This window comes from Thamnophis elegans, chromosome 2 (genome assembly GCF_009769535.1).
Source record: "Thamnophis elegans isolate rThaEle1 chromosome 2, rThaEle1.pri, whole genome shotgun sequence".
NCBI classification, from domain to species: Eukaryota; Metazoa; Chordata; class Lepidosauria; order Squamata; family Colubridae; genus Thamnophis; species Thamnophis elegans.
In genome coordinates this window covers 104,449,134-104,474,091 of record NC_045542.1, presented here as the reverse complement: position 1 = coordinate 104,474,091, position 24,958 = coordinate 104,449,134, and the positions used below count along the sequence as shown (strand labels likewise).

Here is a 24,958-nt window from a genome sequence, read left to right as displayed (position 1 = left end):
GACTTTACAAAGCATTTATAATTTCACAGTAAATTTCACAGATTATTATTGTATGCATAATAAGACAAATCACAGTGTTGTTATCTGTGCTTTTCATATTAAAAATCACCTGTGGTTAATAGACTACTATTAAAGGGGGAAATGTCTATATCCCCTAAGTAGGTGTTGCTCTATGACGTTAGAAAGTATGAGTGAAGTTTCTAACGGATGTTACCCAATATTTAAAATAGAAAGTGTACCTGACAGTGCATATACAGTGGGATGATCTTGCATTACAACCGTGTATGAAAAATAAGCCTTCTGGAAGAAATTCAGGTTTTGTTACAAATGACAAGTTGGATGAAGAGAACCTGAGATAAAACATGTCAATGTGATATCTGGAGAACTTCTCTCACTTTCCAGTCAGAAACAATTATCTTATATAAAACTGGGAAAAATACCCCTTTCATGGGATGGTTTGGCTTTTGCTAATGCTGTGAGTGGAGGGGAAAAAAGCTAATAATCAAGAGGCAGGTGCATGTTAACGAATTCTTAAGAGAATGGTATCGTATTCAAGGAAATGTGACTGAAAGTTTCTCCTTATCTTAAGCCACATACAGTACCTTTACTTACTGTCCTTAATACTGAAGCAGAATTCCAATTTAGAAAAGAAAAGGAAAGGATGCACCATTCTGATATGGTGCCACCCCCAAGGAATTCTTAGGAGAAAAGTCATCCATACTATTGGTGGGATATTCTCCATTTCATCCCTAGAAGTTTGGCATTCAGGGAATCCAAATGACATTCATTTATAATTAGCTGAAATACAGGTGCAGTAGATAATTAAGGCAGTCAGCTGTATTGCCAGTGAATCCTCAAGGAGAAAAATTCAGAGACATCCCCATTTTCCTGTAGGATAAGGTAGTAGAATAGGGAGGAAAATTCCTAAGAAGGTCGTATTAATTCTTAACTCCTCCTTCAAGATCTGAGTCTCTCACTGTAATTAAACTTTATTTAATAAAAAGAGCCGTGGTAACGCAGTGATTAGAATGCAGGTGAATTCCACCGACTGCCAGCAGTTCAATTCTCACTGGCTCAAGGTTGAATCAGCCTTCCATCCTTCCAGGATGGATAATATGAGGGCCCATGCTGTTGGGGAAAATATGCTGACTCTGTACTGCTTAGAGGAGGCTTAAAGTACTGTGAATCAGTGTATAAGTCTAAGTGCTGTTGCTATGCTAAATTCCCTTTCATTTATTTTCAAAACATTTTTTCCTCTAAAAAAACTCATGGGGCAAAGAATAAGTGTCATAGCTGATTATCTTTTATAAATAGGAAAACTAAGAAAAATGCTCAGTATTATAGCAGAGTTGGAAAAATTTTCTCCGTGGTAGAATTCTACGTAAGTGTTGAGATGGTCTTCTGTAGTAGTATTAGCCACATAAAGTAAAAGAACGAAGAATAACTCCACAACAACCCCATCAGCCTAAATAGCTCTCTCACTTGACCCCAACCTCTCAAGTTTCAGGGTCTTCATCTCTATTTTCCTTTCTCCTTAGGTTTATCAATGTAAATGATGTTGTTTTTCTTACCACACAGCAAAATGGCACGGTAGTAACAGGAAGACAATTAATATGACAGTAACAGTTTCCTGTTCAATTGCATTTTAGTAGTGAGAAATCAGTCTTGAGATTCTGATTTAGAAGCAACGAAGACTATCCTTTTATCTCCAAATGGAGAATTGTTAGTAAAAAAAAGACGTGATTTTCCATCTGGATTTCTGAGAAGAAGAGTCTCTACGTTCATTAGTATGCAGCGGAGAAAAAGTCATTGACATCAATAAGACCCTCATTTACATATGGTTGCATTAACTGATGCTGGCCAGTTTGCTTTGGCCTTGTGTGACATCCAGGGATCCTGGAATTCCACTTCCTCTTGGCGAAATACAGATGATCAGGCACCATAAGTCCTTGGACACAAGATCATAGTGTCCTCCTCAATGTCTTTGGTTTTTCTCTCCAATCCCCCTACCCACCATCACCACCACACACCCCAAATCACTGCCATTTGCTAGGATCTCAGGCTTCTGCTTGCAGAGGAGGGACACTGGCCAGTGCCGGGATGAGGTGAGCATAGATCTCAATCCCATGAAGAAAGACCTGCTCATTCAGGAATTCGTTGTGGTCAGCAGCAGCACAGGCGTGTAGTTCATGGGGAAAAGCCAATTGCAGGGCGACCTGCCTGGAATTATTGGAAGGAGAAGCAGCTGTGAGAAAGCGAGGTCTCGAGCAAAGTGAGTAGAAAGATAAGCACTTCCACTGGTTCGGGGGCCTGTAAGAAAGACATCTATACTCACTGCTCTGATGTAGCGGCTGTCAGTGGCAGCAGGGAAGATCTCACACTTCAGCTTCATATTCCTGAAGAGACAGAGACACAATGGCAGAGAAGCTCTCCATGTGATGGTTGTTATTTAACTTGATATTTTGTAGCTTCAGAAGTTTCAAGCTATTCCAAAAGTAGAATTTATCAACTGGAAAAAAAGGGAAACTGCAGGCTTCTGGGATGATCCAGAATGGAGAGTAGTTGAGAAGATGGAGTTTCCATATTTTTCCCAACTTGAAGCAATCCCAGACATCTTAGCAAACACTCTGTTGTTTTAGCTCATGTGATCTCTGAATATAGAGCAGCTGGCAGTCTGGTATAGAGCTGTTTCTGCATTAAGGTATATCCGGCACTATATATATATATATATATATAATATATATATATATATATATATATATTATATATATATATATATATAGATATTATATATATATCAACCTTTTTCTGAATGCAGTCAATAGCACTTCTGCCCCCAAATAATAATATAGTTTGCTCCTAGCTAACAGATGAAATTGTTCCCATCCCAAAAATGACTAAGGAAAAAAGGAAGAAAACGAGAAAAGGCAAATGTAACAACATACTCACATGGCTTTGCAGGTGTCACTGAATGCCTTCCACCAGGGATCAGATTCCTCTGTGGAGGTAACTGTCTGATCCGTGTATTTCTAACCCAAGGGAAAAGGTAGAAGGTGAAACTCGTAGGAGGCAACAGATTCTCAAAATCCAGGAATGTCTGGCAAAAGCCTGGCAGAAGTAGCAGTAGGCACTAAAAAGGCTGTGGAGCACAGGGCACCATAGAAAGACAGCCCTGTTGAGATAAAGGCCCAAGGAGGGAAGGGAGAGAAGACAGTGGAGAGAAGGCTACAAGCCAAAAGCAGCTTAAAGCTTTGCTACTAGAGCTTTGCTTTGCTTCTAGAACTAAAGGAAAAGTAGTTGGAATGGAACCCTCATTTCCCAGTTACCTGCTGGAACTCATATGTAACACCTTCTCCAGCAGCTTTGCACCAAGTTTGAGGATTGCTCCTCAAATGCCTGCAAGCAAAGACAAATCAATATAGATATATGAGAAGGCACTTGTTCTGAGCAACTCTTGGCCAAATATCCTACTTTTCATTATCTTATTCCATTGTACAATTCTCTGAACTCCTTCCTGCCTGCTTAAGAATACTTTTTCCCTCACAGGTAAGGAACCATCAATGCATAGCTTCAAAGCTACATATTGAATCAAAGGTCTGTATGATAGATACCTGACATTTCTCTCCAGGGCAGCTTTTGGGGGAATGTGTTGCAAAACACGGTTGATCTTTCATTAAACAGACATAGAGCATGAAAGCCCTCAAGGCTACCAGAATTCAGGACTCTTGAAAGTAATCTACAAGCAAAGGAATTAAGTTCTCCAATTCTTTCAAACATCAAGAAAAGTTATTAAGGGCTTCCATAATGAGAGCTGCAAGCACTGCAAGATTGTAAAAACAAACTAACAATATTTTATAGGACAGTTTAACAAGTTTTGTAAAAACAAACTCAGCCAGAAACAGTGTTAATATTTATAAGATTGCTCCTCTCAAACAATAGGTGGTATACAGCATAAAAATAACAATAAATAAAAAGGAGGAAAAAACAAAAAAAAAACATATATAACAATAAACAAACTATAAATGTAAAATGTTGACAAGCACACAACAAAATCACCACAGGGGAACTCCCACACAGCTAGCCCCAAATGCCTAAGGGAAGAGCCAGGTCTTAATGGTTTTCTTAAAGGTGAGAAAGGTTGGGGGCTGCCATACATGGGGGGAGGGGAGATACTTCTAGGGCTAAACACAAAAAATGGCAGTCTTTCTAAGTCCTGAAAATGACAAGATTTAAAAAGAAGGAACCTGGAGCATGTCCTCCTTGTGAGAGAATGTGACATAGGGAGATGTTCTTAGGAGAAGTAATCCAATCCTATGCCACATAGGGCTTTAAAAAATAAGAACTAGCAGCTTGAATTGCACCAGTGTAGTTCATCAAACAGTGGTATTACATGGGCATAACAAGATATTCTCATAACTACTTGCAAATAACTTCTGTATATTCATTTTATAATAAATAATAATGTCTGAAATGGTATAGGGTTTCCTGCCTAAGCATGGGTTGGACTAGAAGACCTCCAAGGTTCCTTCCAACTCATTCCATTCCATTCCTGTTGCTGTTTCTAGCATAGGTGCGAAGAGTTAATACATTCTATGGCCAGTTATGATGAGAGATTCAAGGCAAATCTTTATGGAGTGAAAACTGGTAACCTTCTTCTTCTCTGTACCTTTAAGTCCTCTGTGGGAGGGAGTCGGATGTCAAAGGCAACAGAGAGCTCAGAGGGGACCACATTGAATGATACACCTCCATTCAACATGGTCAGGTTCACGGATGTTACATCTCCTAAAGTGAGATGTCCCTCTGTTTTCAATCTGTGAGAAAGAACAAAAAAATTATACAGTTTCTTTGAAATGTTTAAATAAATTCATTGCTAAATCCCTGAGAATGAAGAAAAGACATGTGGAAGACCATGTGATCACCTGCCCAAATATTTATAGGAATCACTGCCCAACAAAAACTGCGAACATACCTGATTCTGTAATTTATACATTATCTTAAAAACATACATGCAAAACATAACTTCTACCCCTGGCAGTACAAATGCCATCACAGTAAAGCATCCCTGCATTTATCAGAATTGTTACATGCATTAATTTAATCTCAGACGTGTTGCTCAAAGTTCTCAGATTCTAACCAATCACATTCTAGTGTTGTGAGAGTCGCTCCTACAAGTGGACCCAGCCATATTTCTGAGTATTTGCTGTTAATACACGACAAATGGTAAACAGTGTAATATCCAACAATATAAACAAATGTCATCAGACAGATAATTTTAAAAATTAAATGTCCTTTGTGATATAATGCCATTCTGGATTTACAAAGCATCTCTTTAAAGTGCTTCACTTTGCACAATTCCTAAGAATTTCTGATGTGCATCATTATATAGTATATATGAAGGCAAGGATAGGTTTTGTGAAATTATTTTGTGAATTTCATCTCAGAGTAGAGTTATGGCAGAGCTGGGCTCTGCAACTCATTACTCACTCTCTTCATCCTTAAAATGAAAAGCTCCCAGATCCATTTTAGAGAATCAAAGGGCAATGAGAGAAATATGTCACCCATATCTTTCAGTCCAGTTATAGAAAAAAAAATCTGAATTGTTTTCTATATCACGGCTGAAGGTTCAAATGGACACTTGTGATAGCAATCTATTTTTAATAAAGATTGGGAGAGTGGTGCTGGATCACTTTGCATATTTCATGTACTAGGTACAGTCTATGAAAGCCATGCCAAACCCTCTTCTTTTATTGTATTTTTATAAAAAAATACACAGAATGGGAAAATGCCGTTATTCAGTCATAAAGGTCAGGTGTTGCCTTTCCCTATCTTGATAGACTTCACCTTTTTGTATTTCTTACCTTTGCTTTTCATGTTCTCTGAATTCTAGGAAAGAAGTGATCACTCTGTGCTATGAACAGGAAAATCAAAAGTAAATGCAATGATAAGCATTCGCCTCACTGTCAGTGCTTCTACAGGACTGCCTTTAGTGTCAGCTTCTGGGCAAGATGGGATTATACCTCTTTTAGCAAATTATGATAAAATGGAAACAAAACTTTGTAAATCAAAAAATAGGCATCCTTTGTCTCTCTAGAAACTGATGGGCTACAACATTCATAACATCTGACCATAGAGGTTTCCTGGATGAATTTCATAATCAACTGTTATGGCCTAATGAAATCTGAGTACTGAAGTTTGATAATCCTACTCTAAACTGCACATTACAGCCAGCACAACAGCCAGTTTATATAAAGTGTCTGATTTGATTTTCTATGTTGATTTGATTTTACATGCTGATACGAATAAGTAGTTCTACTTCCCACCCTTCCTTGGTCCTATATTATAGAGAATGGTCTCTTACCATCTTTTCAGCAGCTGTTTTCAATGAATCTGGATCCATGTCCCGGATTCCCTTCTACTTTCACTTTAATCCCTGAGCTCATTACAAAAAAATGTAAATGTAAAAATAAAAATAAAGTAAAGCAAAGAAAGCCAAACAGTTACACGATTTAACTACCACAGCAAGAACGGGTGCAGTTAAAAAGTATATCAGTCTCCTGGTAGTTTTGTTTAAGATTGATTACTATTAATATAGTGAGAAAAAAACTTAAAATAATTTGCAAACTAACTTTGAGTTAATCACTTATACTCAGTATTTCTTCCTGTTAAATACAAGCGTGAACCAAAATAACTCTATGGTTCCTAGTGCATTGATACAGTGTACAATTCCCAAGATACAGCAGGTATTTGATATAATTGCCATTAATGTGTATACAAGAGAGAGGGGGGGGGAGAGATTATTTCAAATTAGATCCCAAAGATTAACACATTTTAATAGTGTATATACATGATATATCTTTCTTTTTCACCTGAAAGTGTGCCATGTTCCAAAGAAGTTACAATGCACTGAAGGACACAACTATAATTAACAGATATATTCTTGTTTCAAACAAATCAGCAACTTTAATAAAAGAAGAGGTTTGCTTCTGCACATTGGAAATGGCAACAAAATGATCCATTAAAGTCTACCTCCTAACCATAATTCATATATCTTTTGAAGAGAAACAAAAATGTTCTATTTTTAATTTTTTAAATTTCTATTAATCTTTTTCTCTTTTTATATTTGAAGATTATCTTGTTAATTGTGTATGTTCTTTTTGTTGCTTTTTAAAAATGTATTTACATTTTACATATTTTCTTGTAATTTATAAATAAAATTGGGGAAAAGATAATGCATATCTTCTATAATAAAATAGAATATAATAAACATAATTTATAAATACACACACATACCATACACACACAGAGTAAAGGCTAATAACTAGATTAGTTGCCAACATTAACTGCAGTACTTTTGAGTTTTCAGAGAATCAGATTTCAGCATTTGCATTAAATTAAATTGCAGGCATTATACTATAAATATCAGAAAGTTTCATAATGCCTTTATGAAATTCCAAACTCTAAAACAACAGGCATCAGGGGAGGTCTAAAATTCTACATCAATCCAGTGATGTAACTGGGACTACAGTTCTACAGAAGTGAAAACCGGGTGTGGCAAAGAAATACAGCTTGCAACTAACAAATTTTTTTTTACAGTAGACATAAACTGACAAAACTCCAAAAACTGTTCAAAAGAATTTATGCATTATGTGTGGTGGAGATACGGCAGATGGTTTTCAGTATAGATTTTAGGATGATGCAGATTAAATGAAAACAGATGAGAGGAAGTAGAATGTTTCGGATCTTACTTACACCATGGGCATTTCTCGCCATAGAATACAGTGAAAGTGTCTGTTGGGTTTGCCAGGCCTAGGAGAAAACAAACAATAATCTAAATTATCAAATGCCATTCAAATATAGAGGAGCCTTTCTTCAAAACATTTTGGCTAGCAGGATTATAGCATCAACTAACTGGCTTTGTATTCAGGTAGGGGTGGACATCATCATCATTATTATTAAGTAAAGAATCTGCACCAAGGCTGCATAGACCTTCCTTCTGAGACAACAAACCTATAGTCATACAGCTTTGAGAAGGAAACTAAGTAATCACAAAGAATAATTTTATTAAGAAAAAAAAGGATCATGATTTCAGTTACTTCATATTTTTCAATTCCAATATTGCTTTCCAAATGCCATACTATGGATTTTCACCTTCATCCAGGGCAAAGCCAACATTAAGTGCCGCAAACTCAGGAGTCTTCACAAACAGTTCCATCCCCTTGTGGCCCCCAATCTCTTCATCTGCAGGAAAAAAGCAAGCCCAGTCAGTTACTTTTGCTTTGATCCCCAAACCAGCATTTCAGAGGGGAAATATTTGAAGAGCTAATTACAGTGCAGAGTCCCCACTAGGATCCAAGGGAGCTTTTGTGCTTTGCAATCTGCACGCAGGGGGCCTCCTCTCTTTGTACTGGCATAGCCCACAAAGAACAAAAATTGCTTTTCTCCAAAATCCATTCATCAGCTTTTTGTGTGTCTGTCCCAAATTTGTAATGCACTAATTGTTTCCTGCTATTAATCAGGAAAGCATCACTCTGTTTAAGGGGACATGACATCACATTAAATTTGAGGCCACAAGTGCAGTTTCACTGGAATGTAACAAAAGAACAGAGCAGATCCACCTTAGAAGAACTGCAAAAAAATTCCAAATCATCTATTTGCTCAAAGGACTCTGTGTTATTCTTCAATTAATCCCCCCCCGCCCCCAAATATTCTGTAAGCCCTGGAGCAGAGTATAACACACCCTAGTAATATTCTGGTTGATCACAGATGGGATGAATTGTCAAAGAAACTGTGTCAAGGTAAGGATTAGTCTCTCTTCCCCTATTCTGGGTCCTAATGAAATTTGGAGGCACTGTGATTTTTTAAAATTATTATTATCATTTTTAAAAATGGCATTGTGATGGTGTTGTATCTACTTCTGAATTTAATATCTTCTCCACATGCCATCTAGTATGATCCAAAGATAGTCCTGCAGCAAAGATGATGAGAACTCTATCAGTAATATTCTCTTTCTTTGGCTAAAGAAATCCATCACCACCATCAGAAATTTCTCATTCCACCCAGCTACTGCTACTGGGGTATCTGTGGAACAAGTAGCCTCCCAGGGAGGAAATCAAGAGTTATCATTCTTCTATGGTTACTGAGAGGAAATATGGACACTAAACAGAGAGGTTTGGTATACCAATAGTTACAGAGTTATTTAAGCTATCATTTATGATTTGATAGAAGTATTAAGGAAACAACTGCTACAGTTTGGGGGGTGGGGAGATGTGAATTTTAATCTTAACATTACAAATTAGTAATAAAAACAGCTAATCAGCCTTGTGATGAAATTTTGTCTAATTGTTTCTCTTTCATTCTTTACATATTCCCCATTCCTAAATATAGATTTGTCTCCTGATATCAAACATGTATGTTTTATAGAGTCCTTGATGCCGAGTTTGTTTTCTTGCAGATGTTTCATTACACAATTAGGTAACATCTTCAGTGCTAGAAGGAAGTGGGGTTTGCTCCCTGTATATATGCTGTGGCTTACCCTTTCACTGATTTGTTTGAGTCCTAGGCTTTCATGGAATTTTCCAGCATATTGGATTTAGCTTGGTCTAGGTAACTCACAGTTCATCTGTTGAAACTATGGTTAGATCTGTCCATATGTTGTGAAATTAAGGAATTTTCATCATGTCTTCTGAATGCTAGTTAATGTTCATGGATGCATTCTGCTAGTCTTCTGCCTGTCTGTCCTACATAGTGGCTGGAACAGCGCTTATACTGTATATTGTAGATAACTCCTGTTTTTTTCTTTCTTTTGGAGCTCCTACCATAGGTCTTTTGGTTTACTTACAATGTTTTAGAAATTAGAAGTTTTAGTTGGTTTGTGGGCTATGGGGATGCTATGTTGTAGCAATAGTTTGTTAGGTTTTTATGTATGGTAGTGCTGTTTTTTTTAATAGCTTGTGTTGGTTGAATTATAGTGTGTTAAATGGCCAGGACTTTTTGATAAAATTGTGTGGTTATTCATTTTGCTGGAAGATGTGCGAGTGATCTGTAAAAGTTCAACCTTGAGCTACTAATATTTTCTTGTATTTATATGTTTTACTTAATCTCCCCATGTTGTCTAACCAACAGTGATAAATATGTGGTTTTGAGATTTTGCTGCAGAAATGAAATCTGTGCTTTTCTTCCAAAACAATATACTGAAAATATTTTGTTGCAAATCCATACTGAAAATGTTTACTTTGTTGGTTTCTGTGGGCTTTACTAGGCAACTTAGCTTGCATCTCATTTGCCTAGGGAAATAACATCACCACTCCTAAGTAAAACTCTTCCTCACATCCACAGTAATGGCTTCTGTCCTCAAGTCAAAAATATGACAGCCTACAAAGGTTTCAGAGCTGTGGTTGGAGGAGTATTTCTTCTCCTTTTCCCTTCCACACAGAATTATCTATTAGGAAAAATGAATTGCCGATTGCTGTCTTTGTACCTCTGCTCCAGCTGGCTCTGATGCTTCTTGGAACAGTTGCTTTGAGTATCTCTGAAAGCCCTTTTTATTGAATTACACTTTTAACACAGCACTGCATGCTTAGAATCACAAGCTTCAACCCTTTAAAATTATTATCTGGGCTATGAAAATCATGCAATGGTTTTTAAAACCTTAGCTATATATGCATCAATTGCTGGGTATTCTTGTAGACAGAACTTTTAAAAACCAGCATGTGACTCTTGATTTGGAAGAAGAGAAGCTCCAAGATGATGGAAAGCTCTTGGGCACAAGGGGCTTCCACGTACGAAGATTTTAGTTTTGCATCTCAATGGAAATGCTTATCTTGTGGAAGACCCAAAACATGCCTCCCATGTTTGAACAATAAGAACACAGAAAAAAAGTGTGTTAGTATGGCAAGATGGCAGAAGACATGAAACACCAGCCAGTTGGGACAGGGCAATTCTGGAGCAACAACAGAAGCTAGTAGACGGTTGATCTCCACATATCCTAGAATGTCAACATGGGAAATTTTCTGCCAAGCATAACATATTTTCATACCAGAGCACCTTAGCTTGTCTTTGGTCTGCTGCTGAATGGACACACAAGAGATGCTCTGTTGTGAGAATATGTCCTCAGCAGACTATTAGTTGAGGCCCCTTTGCACATGAAAGCAGAGTGAACTCTGGTGTTGAGTTGCCATTTTTTTACTTCTATGATCTATCAGTTTGAGTAAAAGCTAGGAGACACCCAATTATACTATGTGCCCATTATTTAACTCGCCTGGGACAAAGCTCATATGAATGGTTCGTGGAAAATGTCTTCCTTCAGCTTTCAGTCTCCGTATGGCTTCTAGGTATCTGAAAAAAAAATGCCTTATTAGTGGCTCATTAAAAAGGTAATATAGCTTTTTTAAGGGAAAGGAATGTGTGTGTGTTGATGATGGATACTGGATATTGGAAAGGAGCAACACTTAGCTGGAGTCTGGATCAAAACTCCCTGAATTCTAAAACATGCCTTAGAGGGCAAAGCAGAGTCAGATGTTCATATACAAGGCACCTATTTTCTGCTTGCAAGAATTAACCAGGTACCATTCAGCAATCTTCTGAATGGAGCAGCAACCTGTCTATTCCAGCTTGCTATTTTTTTGGGCCAATGAAATACCATTTTTACATTTTTATATAATTGCATTTATAAACAGAAACAAAGAAAAAAAGATATAAGAATAAAAACAAAGAGAAAAAAGGGAAAATAAGATAAGGGACAAAAAGAATACAATGTATATTGTATTTATATAAAGCAGCTGATCTTTAAAATACAGCATTAAGCCACAGCAAATGGGGTAATACTGATCAGCTTTATGTTGATAGGCAGTCAGTTACCAGGTGGAAGGAAAAAGAAGAAAAGAACAATCAACACCAAGATGGACGTACTCAGTTACAGAGTTTATGAATGACCTGAAGGAGTAGGTGAGGGACAGGTTATCATGGAGAAAGTCTATATCAGATCTGGGCATTTTATGGCCTCCAGGCCACATCCAGCCCTTTGGTTATCTCTGTCTGGCTCTTATAAATGGGAAATTAAATAGGCTTAACTGCCAGAAGTACCAGAGGGGGAAGTTAACTGTCTCAGCAAGAGTGCCAGGCAAGCCCCTCTCATGCTTCAAAGACAGGTAGACCAGTTCCTCTTGGGCTGCTAGAGGCCCAGTAGACTGTTCTCACTTACATTATGCACTCAATACAAGTGCATTGCTTTTATTTTGAAAGCAACTATATCTTTTTTTTTTCAATTTACACATGTCCATGCGTCCCTGCCTATATATCTTCACAGCTTTTTCGTTCGGCCCTTCATAACAGTCCCTTGGAAAAATTAATTGCCCACCCCTGATCTATGTTGTCATTATGAAACAATAGGGTATAATCAGAGCAGGGAGGCAGGGAACGTTGCGGGTCTCATCCCCGAGGGGATCCAGAAGAAGGGCCTTTTCCATGGTGGCTCCTTCTCTCTGGAACATCATTCCCCCCTCCCTGAAATTAGAATGCCCCCCACTCTAATACTCTTTCAGAGGAGGCTAAAGACCTGGTTCTGCTAGAGAGCCTGGGGAACCCAGAGCGGGATGGAGCCCATTAAATGGCTCATGTGATCTGCTGTTGCCAGGGGGTGGGTGGGTGGGAGGCAGGGGGGTGATTTTGTTACATTGTACTATATCAATTTATTTGGTTCTTTTTGTTAGTTTTTATTGTTTTAAATGTAGTCTTTTATTCTGTAAGCCACCTTGAGTCGCCATGGGCGAATATGCGGCAATATAAATTCAATAAATAAACAAATACACAAACAAACAAACAATAGGACAGAATCAAAACAGACAGGATTAACAAATCAAGTTATATATTGATTTCTAATACTTTCACAGTTATAACTAAAATGCTCTTTGCACGAATTATTCCCTTGGTCACATCCCTTCACTTCCATCATTTTTCAAGACAAAACGTTGAATTAGATTTCCTTATTAAATAAATGTCTTTAGTACTGTCTAGAACATGGGTATCAAACTCAGGACCCACAAGCCGGTTACGTCACACGCTGGCCGCCCACCCACCCCATTTTAGTGAAGGGGAGAAAAATCATGATATATCATGTGACAACAACGTGATAGCCCAGAGTTTTACACCCCTGTTCTAGAACATAAATGGAAAGACAAGATGGGTTACACGTACTGGATGGATACACATTTCATATCTTGAGCTCCCCGTCCATAGATATTTCCCTCAGAGTCCTTGAAAGCAGAAAAAGGATCATACTGCCAATATTCCTACAGGAAAGAAAATGAAACAATTAGAAAAATGTGAAGAGAAATGAGGCTTTGCCCTTATGGCAGCCTGCTAAGACATTAAAGGAAAAGCCTGACTGTTTTCGGAGACACGCTACAATACTGGGAAGAAATCTACATAAACTTACACTTTCCTAACGTGAGAAATTAGGAAACCTTTGAAAAACCTGCTTCTGAGTTCAGCAAGGTTGACTTTTGGAAAGGTGCTTTTTTGGATTCTCTGTTTGTGTGAGGAAGTAGTTTTTCTGGGAAATGTTGCAAAGCATGGAAGCTGCAGGGTAACCAGGAGCAAAATAATCAGAAGGCATCATGTTAATTGCCTCCTTTTATCATTACCAAAAATTGGTGAGCCTGTAAATCTGCTATGGTAATTTAATTAAAGCTGGGAGCTTCATTTAGACTCTCCATCATCCAGTCCCAAATGTTATTGGAGCTTTCAGGATTTACATTAACATTTCACAGAGCTTCCTCTTTCAGAACCACTTTAAAAAAAAACAAAAAAAAACCCCAGAGGTTTTATGCTGATTCGCTGCACTGAATGGCAGTTTCTACTTTTATTTATACCACAATAAAATCTCAGCAACTATGGAGTAGTTGTTTTGTAGCAATTTTCCACTACAGTATTACAACTGTAATACAAGCTCATAAGATTTGCCTGGACAAATATACTGCTTATGGCCACAATTTTAGAGTCAGACTCATAGTTGGAAAGAAAGCAATGACATTCTTTCTTGAATTATTGGGTTTTTTATTTATTCCTCCAGTAGATTATGCACCAGCCTAAAGTGTTGGTCTTAACTATTTCAGGAGAATGTGCTAAACATAAGTACACATGTAAGTGATATTACTTTCTCATCTTGTTCCCCTAAGCTTCCTTTCTTGTGCTTGTATTTTCCTTTGGAGTAGTCAGTATCTAAAGCACAATGTTTTTATATCCTATGTTTGTACTATATTCCAAACCATGTATCAGTGAGGAGTTCTGGAAATCCCTAGAATGACTTAATCAGTCATCAGCTGCTTTTCTTTTTGCTCAAGTCTTAATATTTTGGAATATTTCAGAGTAGATGAGGGAAACATCAGTCTTCCTTCTGAGGACAAACTTAGGATGCGAAAGAATCGGGGACTAAAGTATAGCCCTTTATGCTCTTCTTTCCACTGAAACTAAGCAAGTATACCCATTTTTATTTTCTTTCCTTATTATATTTCTTTTATCTAAAATGTCTCCGTAGAAACATTCTTAACCCACCAATGAAGGGAATGAATGTCTGCAAGATCCAATCTGAGTTGGTCACTGAGACCAGAAGTTTGTTCCTCCAGCTTTCAGGCCCATCCTCAGGGAACAGTATGAGTCCAAAAGCTTGGAAGAACAAACTTCTGGTCCTAGTGAGAGACTCATATTGGATCCCGCAACATTATCCTGGGATGTGTATATTTATTTGCCTTCATTCACAGAATGAATGTCTATTTAGTCCATTAAATGCAAATTTATGTAACTGAGATAATGTATGTTACTTGGATAATTATACAAATTGACATAATGCCATAATGTTTGTCAGTCGTGTAGATTGCTTTGTAAACAATGTGAAGTGGGAAAAAAATCCACTTAGTGGAGGCTACATGACACTTATCCATTCTTTCCATTCTAGGATATACTTCTAGTTACTGAAAAATATAGATATGCTCTTGGCTTACCCCCATCATCATTTTGTTTGCTATTTGAAAGCCAATAATCGTTAATAATTATTCACATAATTATTGTTGTAAGCCATCTTGAATCCTTATATGAGCAATATCAATTTACTGCTCCGATAGTAAGTACATAAATAAGCAAGTTGTTTGATTTCTCTTTACTCCATTGTTATTATGAGGAGTTGCAATATTAAAGACAGATATACCAAACAACTATTTTTTTTCTTTGCAAATATCCCCAGTAAAATAAAATATCTTTATTAAACAACCACTAGTTAATAAGATTTTTATTTTTCCCCATATTGTTTCTATTCCTACAAATCTCAGAACTGAAAATGTTACAAAGTGCAGATTGAACCTTGATTGAAAAATTATGAGATTCATTGTGTAACTCATCTTTTCATTTCCAGAGACGAAAGGAATTTTCATGCACTATTAATGGCCTGAATTTTCATCACATCATAAAAGCAGTATAATCTGTATCTTGTGTATAGGTAGCAATAGCACTTAAGACTTATATACCACTTCACAATGCTTTACACCCTTCTCTAAGCAGTTTACAGAGACAGCATATTGTCCCCTACCAATCTGGTTCCTCATTTTACCCACCTCGGAAGGATGGAAGGCTGAGTCAACCTTGAGCCTGGTGAGAATTGAACTGCTGGCAGTTGGCAGAGTTAGCCTGCAACACTGCATTCTAACCACTGCACTACAACTACAGTTGTAGTCCTCGGCTTACGACCACACTTGGAACCATGAATTCATTGTTAAAGTAGTAGTAGTACTGAAGTAGTTAAGTCAGAAATCATGTGACCATACCCAATTTTATGATTTTTTTTTGCCGTGGTCCTTAAGTGAATCACCACAATCACAGAGACATCACATGATCTCAATTTGCGATCTTCCCTTCCAAATTCCCCATTGACCTTGCTTGTCAAAAGCTGGATGGAAAGTGGTAGAAGGCAAATGGTGGTCACATGACTCTAGAACGTTACAAATATTGTAAATGCAAACCACTTGCAAAAATGCTTGGATCACGATAACATGATCATGGAGGCATTGCGTCAATTTTAAGTGCAAGGACCAGTCATAAGTCACCTTTTTCAGTGTCACTGGAACTTTAAATGGTTGCTAAACAAATGATCACAAGCCAAGGACTACCTGTAAATTAAAACAAGGAATAGCAAAGAGAAAGATAAGCTCCAACACTTCTCCCCTGGAATAATGTTTCCTGGCTTTTGCAAGTTATTTTGAAGAAAGAACCTAATCATCCCCCGACTCTCTTTTCCAGCAAGGTTGAAGTTGCTACTGAATCCCCAGTGTGATCTCCTAACCTCAAACACGGGAACAACGTCTGTATGAGAATTCAGTAAGATGGAGCTGAGTTGTGGGTTTGTGCCTTTCCAAGTCAGAATGGTGATCACACGATCAGGGCAGACCTGCAACAGAACATTACATCTTCTTTGTGTCACTTTGGAAAATAGGACTCACTTTTGTGTAGTTTTCAGTCAGTACACGCTATATATTTCATGGGGAGAAGACAATTTTATAAAATACATTTTGAATTTGAAAAGTTATATTATTTATTCTAAGAAAATGGCAAAATACTTTTATTAAATTTAATTTTAAAAAGCAGACAGCACGATTGCTAAGAATTTCACAGTTTCATTGCTGAAATCCTGACTTGTATGATAGTCACTTTTGCTAGATAACTTATGTCTAGCCCAGCATCTTGCTCAACACCGTATCATTATGGCTTAGCATGCTATGTGAATCCAGACACTGAAAACAATAGCAGAAGTACAGACACAGAAAGTGAAAGCAATAATCACTGCATATAATATTTATACATACAAAACTGTTTTGCAGACATAAGTAACTGTAAAAGAAAGTACAAAATGATTTTTCAGACAGACATGCCTTCTTTTTCTATTGTCTCTTAAGGCAACTCCAAAGTACCATATAATCAAGATCCGTTTACCACTTCTCAATTTTAGTTTTCTGTTTAGAGAAAATCCAGATGTCATTAGAGGGAGCCCATAGCAACTCAAAACGGCATGGGAAACTCAAACAGGCTGGAAGTCAATTCAGTTTTATAAAACTGGTTCTGATTACCATAAATATTGAAAGAAAGGCAAGTTCCAGTTCTTGAAATGATTTATTTGCATAGGAGCATTTTAACACTTTCAGCTCTGTCAACCTGGGGACATACATAAGAGAACAGCCTAGCAAAATGATATTTCTTGCCTACTCCTAGTAAAAACATTTTCCATAGCATTCATTTGTAACACGTATCAGTCTAAATGCAGCACATAAAGCTGAAAAGGTCAGGCTGGGTTATTGGATATAGAACCTGTAATAACAGATTAACTGGAGAGCAGGCTCTTCAAAGGATCACAGCTCCAACAGGTTTACTATAAACTATAAACAATCTAAAACATACCATAGTATGATTCAATCAGACACTTGATAGTAAGTCTGAATCAATTATCTTCATGCCAGGAATCCTAATTAATCAAAAGGAGCATTCAATGGACCCTAATTAATCAAAATTAAAAATCAATTTTAAAAACCCTGGCAGTGGAACTCTTACTACATCTCTATTTTGCTTTTTGGCCAAGATGGTTAAACTAACCTAAATGGATCCTTGTTTGTATTATCAGCTCATTTTCATCCTCATAACTAGGTTCTGGTATGTGAGGCCATCAAATCAGTTACATGATGTTTATGGACAGAGGTGGGTTGCAAATACCGGGGCTACTGGTTTGCTCGTGCTCGTAGATTTACAAGCAGGACAGGAGGATTATTGGTCCCCAGTAACTGATATTTAAATACATTGTCTTTGAAATTAGAAGTAAGATAGAATTATTAAGACTAACAAACTTGGATAGCCATTTCCCCTATAAACCTATACACTGCTTAAGTAGGCAGCTAACACTATAGCTAGTAAATGACTTGATCCAAATGATTTTGAATAATGATCACTATCTCAATAATATGCTTTGTACAGACACCACTGCTGTAACCCTAGACAATTATATGTGAATGACGCAACTGCCTGGACTAATTCTAGCAGCATGAATTTATTCTCTTTGATTGACGCATGCAGATTTCATGGAAAACAGATATGTAAACTGATCTACTGACTGCATGTCTGTATCTTTGCATTTCTATCACACATGTAATTGTAAGATGGGTATGTGGCTTGCAACTATACAGGAAATAAGACTTTACGCAACTCTGAAAAGAAAAGAAACAGATGAGAACAGCAAAAACATTTGAAGAGGATGTTGCAAAAATGAAAATTCCACCAATTGTCCATTTTATCCTGTGGATAATTAGTATATGCTATTAAAGAGTTTAATTTGGATAGAGGTTCGGGTCACTATTTTTTAAACATGTTTCTAGTTAACAAGCCCTTAGCCTATGTTACTGAACTTTGTTAAAATCATTTACAGTTTTTTTCCTCCTAATTTGAAATGAATTCCACCTTATTCCTTATTCTTAACTCAGTTGACAGAGTAAAACAACATTAGCTAAACAATGCACAGAAATATCTCTTTGAAAAATTGGCCAAACAAAAATTGCCCCAATGTACCATTATATCTATTTTAACAATGGAATGAAATTGAAATCCTGAGCTGTAGCAGTAATATATATATATGAGAGACAGTATTCCTTTACTTTGACTCAGCAGATAGCAGGGTCTAGCTGACATTTTTATAAGCTAAAAATAAATTAGATTAGATTTGCATAGAACTTTAATGGGGGATTTCCTGATAATGTTAGACAGGGAAATCCTTCTCCCACCGCACCTCTGACAACCATCCTTGCAGAAAGCAATAACAAATCACTTCTATCTTGCTATCAATAATACTATATGCTGGTGAAGTTTTATTTTCTTAAATCCTTTATCTCAAAAGTTTAAACCTGAATGACTAAGATAAAAGAAGCTGATTTTCTTCCGAAATTATGAGCGCAAAGAGGCCATGCAGCAACAAATCAGAAAGTGACAGAATCCGAAATAAGTGCAAGGGTTTCTCATTATTTTACCTCCACTTTCAGACACTGTAGACCAAGTTCAGAAGCTATTCTTTCCAGGAATTTTACTGCCGTTTCTGGAAGAGAATAGGAAGCCACCATGAAAATTACATGCCTTTTTATTTCAATCGATATTTAATTTTTTTAAATGACAGTACAAGTTCTATAAAACCTTTCTCCATGTGCAATATTTGAATTAAAACTTTGCCCAAGGATAAAGCATTGGACAAGGTTTGAAATCTTAGGCCATTTTATCTCTGAAACATGTGTTTAAAGCTCACTTGTCATCTATTACATGTATAATTTAATTACTCTACGAATATTTTTAAACATGACAACCATTATCATGGAAAGACATACAGCAAATCGTCCAAAGCCATGAAAATTAACAATAAGCCACCCCTGAAGAGACAAGTAGCGCTTCCAGCACTCCGTCAACCGAGCCATCATTTTTTCTACTTTACATTTCAAGGTGGTGCATTTCAGTTCTCCCTGATATGTATTATCCAGTCCATAAACAATTTTTAAAAAGCATCAATTATTAAAAGGAGAAACATTGACACACTGAGGCATTCTAGAATTAATATAGAGGCCTTAAGAATATTATTCTGAATGAATGTTTCTATTGAATAGGTTAGTTGACAATGAAATCTATTCAATAGAAACATTCGCTCCTCCACAATGAAAACGATGAAGATCTAGATGGAGGTCAGCCTTGCACTTAATGCTGATTTTCTATATGGACACGGGCACTGGGAGAAGAAATCAACTAGACCACGGGTGTCAAACTCACTGCATTACATTGCCGCCATGTGATGTTTCCCCTTTGCGGAGTTGGGGTAGGTGTGGCCTGCACGTGATGAGTTCGGCCCGTGAGCCGCCAGTTTGACACCCCTGAACTAGACAGACTTGTACTATTTTATTTATTTACCTGGCCATCCAAACAACATGAACTTTTGGGAAGGTAGCAATCAATAAAATAATCATGATGAAACATGAAAATCAAGTTAAAAGATAACTGGACACAGAGCAAAAGAATCAACCAGTCACCATCCAAAGTGAGCTCACTCAAAACCCAGACCTGATGCTTTGTTCTTTTTGAGGACTATTTCTAAATATCAACTGAATGGATATAAAAACTGTATAGAAATCACTGTGAGAATTAAATAAACATATTCCTCATCCAGATTATAAAAGTTCTTGAGTCTTGTCATTTCCATTAATCCCTTTGTTCAATTTTTATACAGTGCAACTCATAATGGCCTCTGTTTTTTCCCCAGATAGTGCAAGATCAACACTATGAAGAATTACACTGCCTCATTTATCCCATAGATGAAATCATAAGCATATTTTCTGCATAAATAGTGACAGGGAGGCAAATGTGAAACTGCTTTCTTGCCAAGTCTTCTACCTTTCAAAAGGTTTCTATAGATTATATATAATATATTGTATAGGTTTCTCACTGCATAAGTTTATATGACCAGAACACTAAAGTGCAAGAGGGGAAAAAACCTTTAGCTTTTACTCTTAAGGATTTCATTAGCCATGCAAATGCAAAACTGATATTAGCTTTTGATGGATTCTTCTCCTGAAGATGCTCCTTCAAACCAAATTTAAAAGATAGGTAATAATATTTTCTTCCTTTAGTGCTTGCTGGCGTGTATGAGTGTAACTTTCTTTTTTTGCACATAAGGAACAACATCATTCTGCTTAGCTTCTACATCTCAAAAGTATGCCACATTAACTAATGCAAAGAACCTTGTTTTACTCTTGGATTTGGATCAAATATTCCATCATTAAAAATTCAGATCTACAATATGGTGGTGACCTCCTATTTAAAAAGGCAAAGTTTTCACAGAATACACTAAAGCTCTTGTTTTCTATTGTTCCCTGAACTGTGATCATACATTATTATCCAAGAGTGAAACATTCTTAAGCATGAACCATGCTTAAGAAGTATATCGATCTTAGATAACTAACACTTCTGTCTTCCACAAATTATTTAGAAGTAAGTCTTACTAGGTTCAGTGGGATATTACCTAGAAATAATTATGTGAGCAAGCAATACCTGTATGTATGTATGTATGTATGTATGTATGTATGTGTGTGTGTGTGTGTGTGTGTATATATATATATATATGTATGTATGTATGTATATATATATATACACACATATGTATGTATGTATGTATACATATGCATATGCATATGCATATACATATACATATATATACATATATATATACATACATACACAAGTAGTCCTCAACTTACAATCATTTGTTTAGAGACCATTTGAATCACCACAGCACTGAAAAAAAATGACTTACAATCAGTTCTGGCACTTATGACGATCGTAACATCCCCACAGATCCTCCACATGATCAAAATTTGGTTGCTTGACAACCAACATGTAGTTACGAAAGCTGCAGCATCCTTGGGATCTATGATTGTCATTTGTAACCTTCCCAGCTACTTCCAATAAACACCCAGTGGGGGGAGTTGGATTTGCTTAATGACTGCACAATTCACTTCACAATTGGAGTGATTTGCTTATTTCACAACTATGTGAAAAAAGGTCATAAAATTGGATATGATTTATTTAAAAATCATTTTAAAAATTAGCAATAGAAATTCTGACCCTTATTATAGTCATAGATCCAGGACTACATACATACATACACACACAGATGTATGCATGTGTGTGTGCGCGCGCGCGTGTGTACACACACACATTTCTTATCACATTATTTGGGGCATTTTTAGTAACAAATGAATAAACTATCCTAAATAATCCTAAATAATCACACTCCTAATATGTTTCTTATATAGGCAGAATTCTGTATGAACACGCCAGGGACAAAATAGCATGCAGGTGCATAAATTAATCATAAATCAAACAGTTATGTTGGTACAGTGTATTTGCTCAGGAAAATCTTCATTTAATACATATATATTTAAAATGTCATTCAATATAGCCAGCTTGCAAAGATATGCTACACATTGTGCTAGTTATTTGTACAAAAGTACATAGCAAGCTATGCATAATTTTAAAAGGGTTTAAAAAAACCTTTTCTTTACCAAGAATTATAATCTCATAATGTAATATAGTACAGTCTGATAATAAACTGCTCGCAAAATTTAAAAAAAAAAAACATGATATAATATGAAAGTTAATTCTTTCCTCCCCTTCCTTTTGTTAACAAGTTTCAAGTACCGAATGCTGATTATCAGTGCAACAAATTTTGAAAATCAATACGCACAAGATATGTAGTATTGCAGTGAAAGGGTCCCTGAAAGGATTAGAGCATCTACCAGTAATGGCGAACCTTTTTTGGCTTGCATGCCAAAAGCAGGGGGAGTACCATACCCATAACGTAATGCGCATGACCCCAGCACACATGCACGCATGACTAGCGCTCCCACCATTTTTGGCATGCTTTTTTCACCCTCCCCAGGCTCCAGAGGCTTTATAGGAGTCTGGGGAGAGCGAAAACGGCCTCCTCCCCCACCCCCGGAGGCCCTCCAGAGGCTTCAGGAACTTCACTGAAGCCTCCGGAGCACAAAAAAAATGGTCCTAAGGGCAAACCGGTTTGCTCAGAGGGCCGATTTTAGCCTTCCGGAGCCTTGGGCTAAAACCAGCCCTACAAGCAAACTGAAAGTCCGCTCCTGAACTTCCGGTTTGCCCATAGGGCCGTTTTTTGTGCTCCAGAGGCTTCAGGGAAGCTCCTGAAGCCTCTGGAGGGCCTCCAGGGTGGTGGGGGTGGCTGTTTTTGCCCTCTCCAGGCTCCTATAAGCCTCTGGAGCCTGGGGGAGGGCGAAAAAATGGCCTCAAAAGGCCAAAGTCAGCTGGCCAGCGCATGCATGCACGCTGGCCAGCTGACAGGACAACGCCTCGCGTGCCCTGACAAATGGCTCCGCATGCCGCATGTGGCACCCGTGCCATAGATTCGACATCCCGGGCATATACAGAGAGTGCCTAACTTGATTTCCTGATAAGCTGAGCTCCATTGTAGCCTAGTGTGCCAACTGCAGATAAAAAGCCTCTAGAAGAATTGGCAAGCTTAGCCTAGCAAAGTAACTTATTGAAGTGCAAAATATGGATTCTATTTGTTTGCTGTAACTTAGAATGTGTATTCTCAGCAACCAAATGAGAGATAATAATGCTAACCTCTATCAAAGCTCTGAGTTATATGCCAGAAAATATTTCTTTCCCCTTCTAAGGTCCATTGTTCTCAGATCAGAAGCGCTGAGAAAATCATGAGGTTTGAGTAATATGAAATGTTTCTAACACTATGACGGTCAGCGCAAGCTATGTAAGACTATAAGAAGTTTGACAAAAAGGGGTTTTGTTGCACACATCTGTTTTTCTCTCTGCCTGCTTTAAAGGTGGGAGACTAAAAAGGGTCAGCCAGTTTTGCTTTCCAGCTAGAAAAGCTGATTATCAATAGCCTTGTGTTCAGAGTTTCCTTGGATTTATCAGATTCTGAGTTGCATTCAAAAACCTTACAGCAGCATTAAATTCACATGGAATAAAAAGGAATGAAGGAGTTTAGACATATACTATAGTTCACATACATACAACTGAATTGGATGAGCCTTTTATTTTCACAATAAGACCAACTGTACATGGCAAATGAATTGAATGCACCATGGACAAAACAGGTAAGATAAATTCTATTCAAGTAAACTCTAGAAATCAGTTTGCTTCTCTTTGTCTAATGAATCATGGAAGAATGCCAACTCTCACTGATAAAAGAAATCAGATTTTTGGTGTGCTCCTATCAGATGGTGGATCTAGTCACACAGAAAGCTGTACGACTTTGGCTTTCTTTAAGGAAAGAAGAAAAATGAGACTTAATACCATAATCAGGCTGAGGCTGGACTGTCTTGATCCTCAGGTATTCCCGGAAGAGAGTGACAGATGGGTCTTCTTGGGGATCCCTCTCCCCAAACTTTTTAGAGTCTGGTAACATGTTAGCCTTCTGGACTCCAGGGAGCAGAGTACTATATCAAATACAGTAAGAGAGGAACATACAGAAAGTGAGGATAAAGAATACAAGAAACCCACTTTTTCAACTGGGACTGGGGGAGAAGGAAGTTATCCCGGAAATAAGGAAGGAAATTGTGGTAGGGTTATGTTTGGTCCTTGGAATTCCTGCACTGTACAGTATAAAGGTACCGTCCTGTACCTTCAAGTACAAAAAAACAACAGAGTATTAAAAATACCCGGAAGAGTTACAGAGGATAGAATGAAACTGCCACTCTCCCCCAGATACTTTATACAGTCTGTCTTTATCTGCTGCAGTCAAGGCAGAATTTCCACAGCTACAACCATGCTCTGCAGAACTGTGAGAGTTACACCCCATTCACGGAGTGCTCCTCAGCTGCAGGGGTGAAAGTCCGGCAGACTACAATACAAGCGCGCAAGGCAAGCTAGAAACTGCCCGGCTCTGGCCCTCAGCGCCAGCATAACACCTCACCCACCCCACCCCAAGCCGCTTTCATTGGATTTTTCCCTCCCAGATACCGCAGTCCAGCGCTCGCCTGCCTCCCTTGTAAGCTCCTGGCCCAGCGGTAGACAAGTAAACAAGTTCTTGGGCAAGCACCTCGGAGGCAACGGTGGGCTGGCCTTGCCCCTCGTTCCCCCAGTGGAAAGGAGCCGGCGGTCGGGCGAAAGGGACAGGGAAGCTTTCCCGGGTAGCAAAGGATCCCCCAGAAGTGGCCCTCTCCCTCCTTTCCCACCTCTTTTGCTCGTTGCGGAAGCCACCGCCTCCCTCAAGCCTCGGCTCGCCGCGACTTGACTCCACACAGTCCTCGGGGGCGGCGGTAGCGGTAGCGCTGGGGAGGGCTGAGCGCAGAGCAGACCAATCTCCAAGGCGCGCGCCGGCCCGCCCGCTCGCTCGCGCCCAACCCGGCGCCCG

At 38.0% G+C, this 24,958-nt stretch overlaps 1 protein-coding gene across 1 annotated transcript; it reads right to left on the bottom strand.

Moving 5' to 3' along the window:
- Window positions 1–24,884, bottom strand: ACY1 (aminoacylase 1). Its single transcript, XM_032211359.1, is given in 19 exon segments — window positions 1–2,167; window positions 2,170–2,196; window positions 2,199–2,220; window positions 2,336–2,396; window positions 2,950–3,029; window positions 3,327–3,374; window positions 3,376–3,396; window positions 4,667–4,811; window positions 5,859–5,908; window positions 6,359–6,374; window positions 6,376–6,430; window positions 7,750–7,806; window positions 8,149–8,238; window positions 11,258–11,334; window positions 13,192–13,286; window positions 16,328–16,432; window positions 19,047–19,111; window positions 23,899–24,041; window positions 24,780–24,884. Coding segments are annotated over 18 exon segments (1,236 nt in total). The 5' UTR covers window positions 24,011–24,041; window positions 24,780–24,884; the 3' UTR covers window positions 1–2,057.
- Window positions 24,885–24,958: the final 74 nt, after the last annotated feature.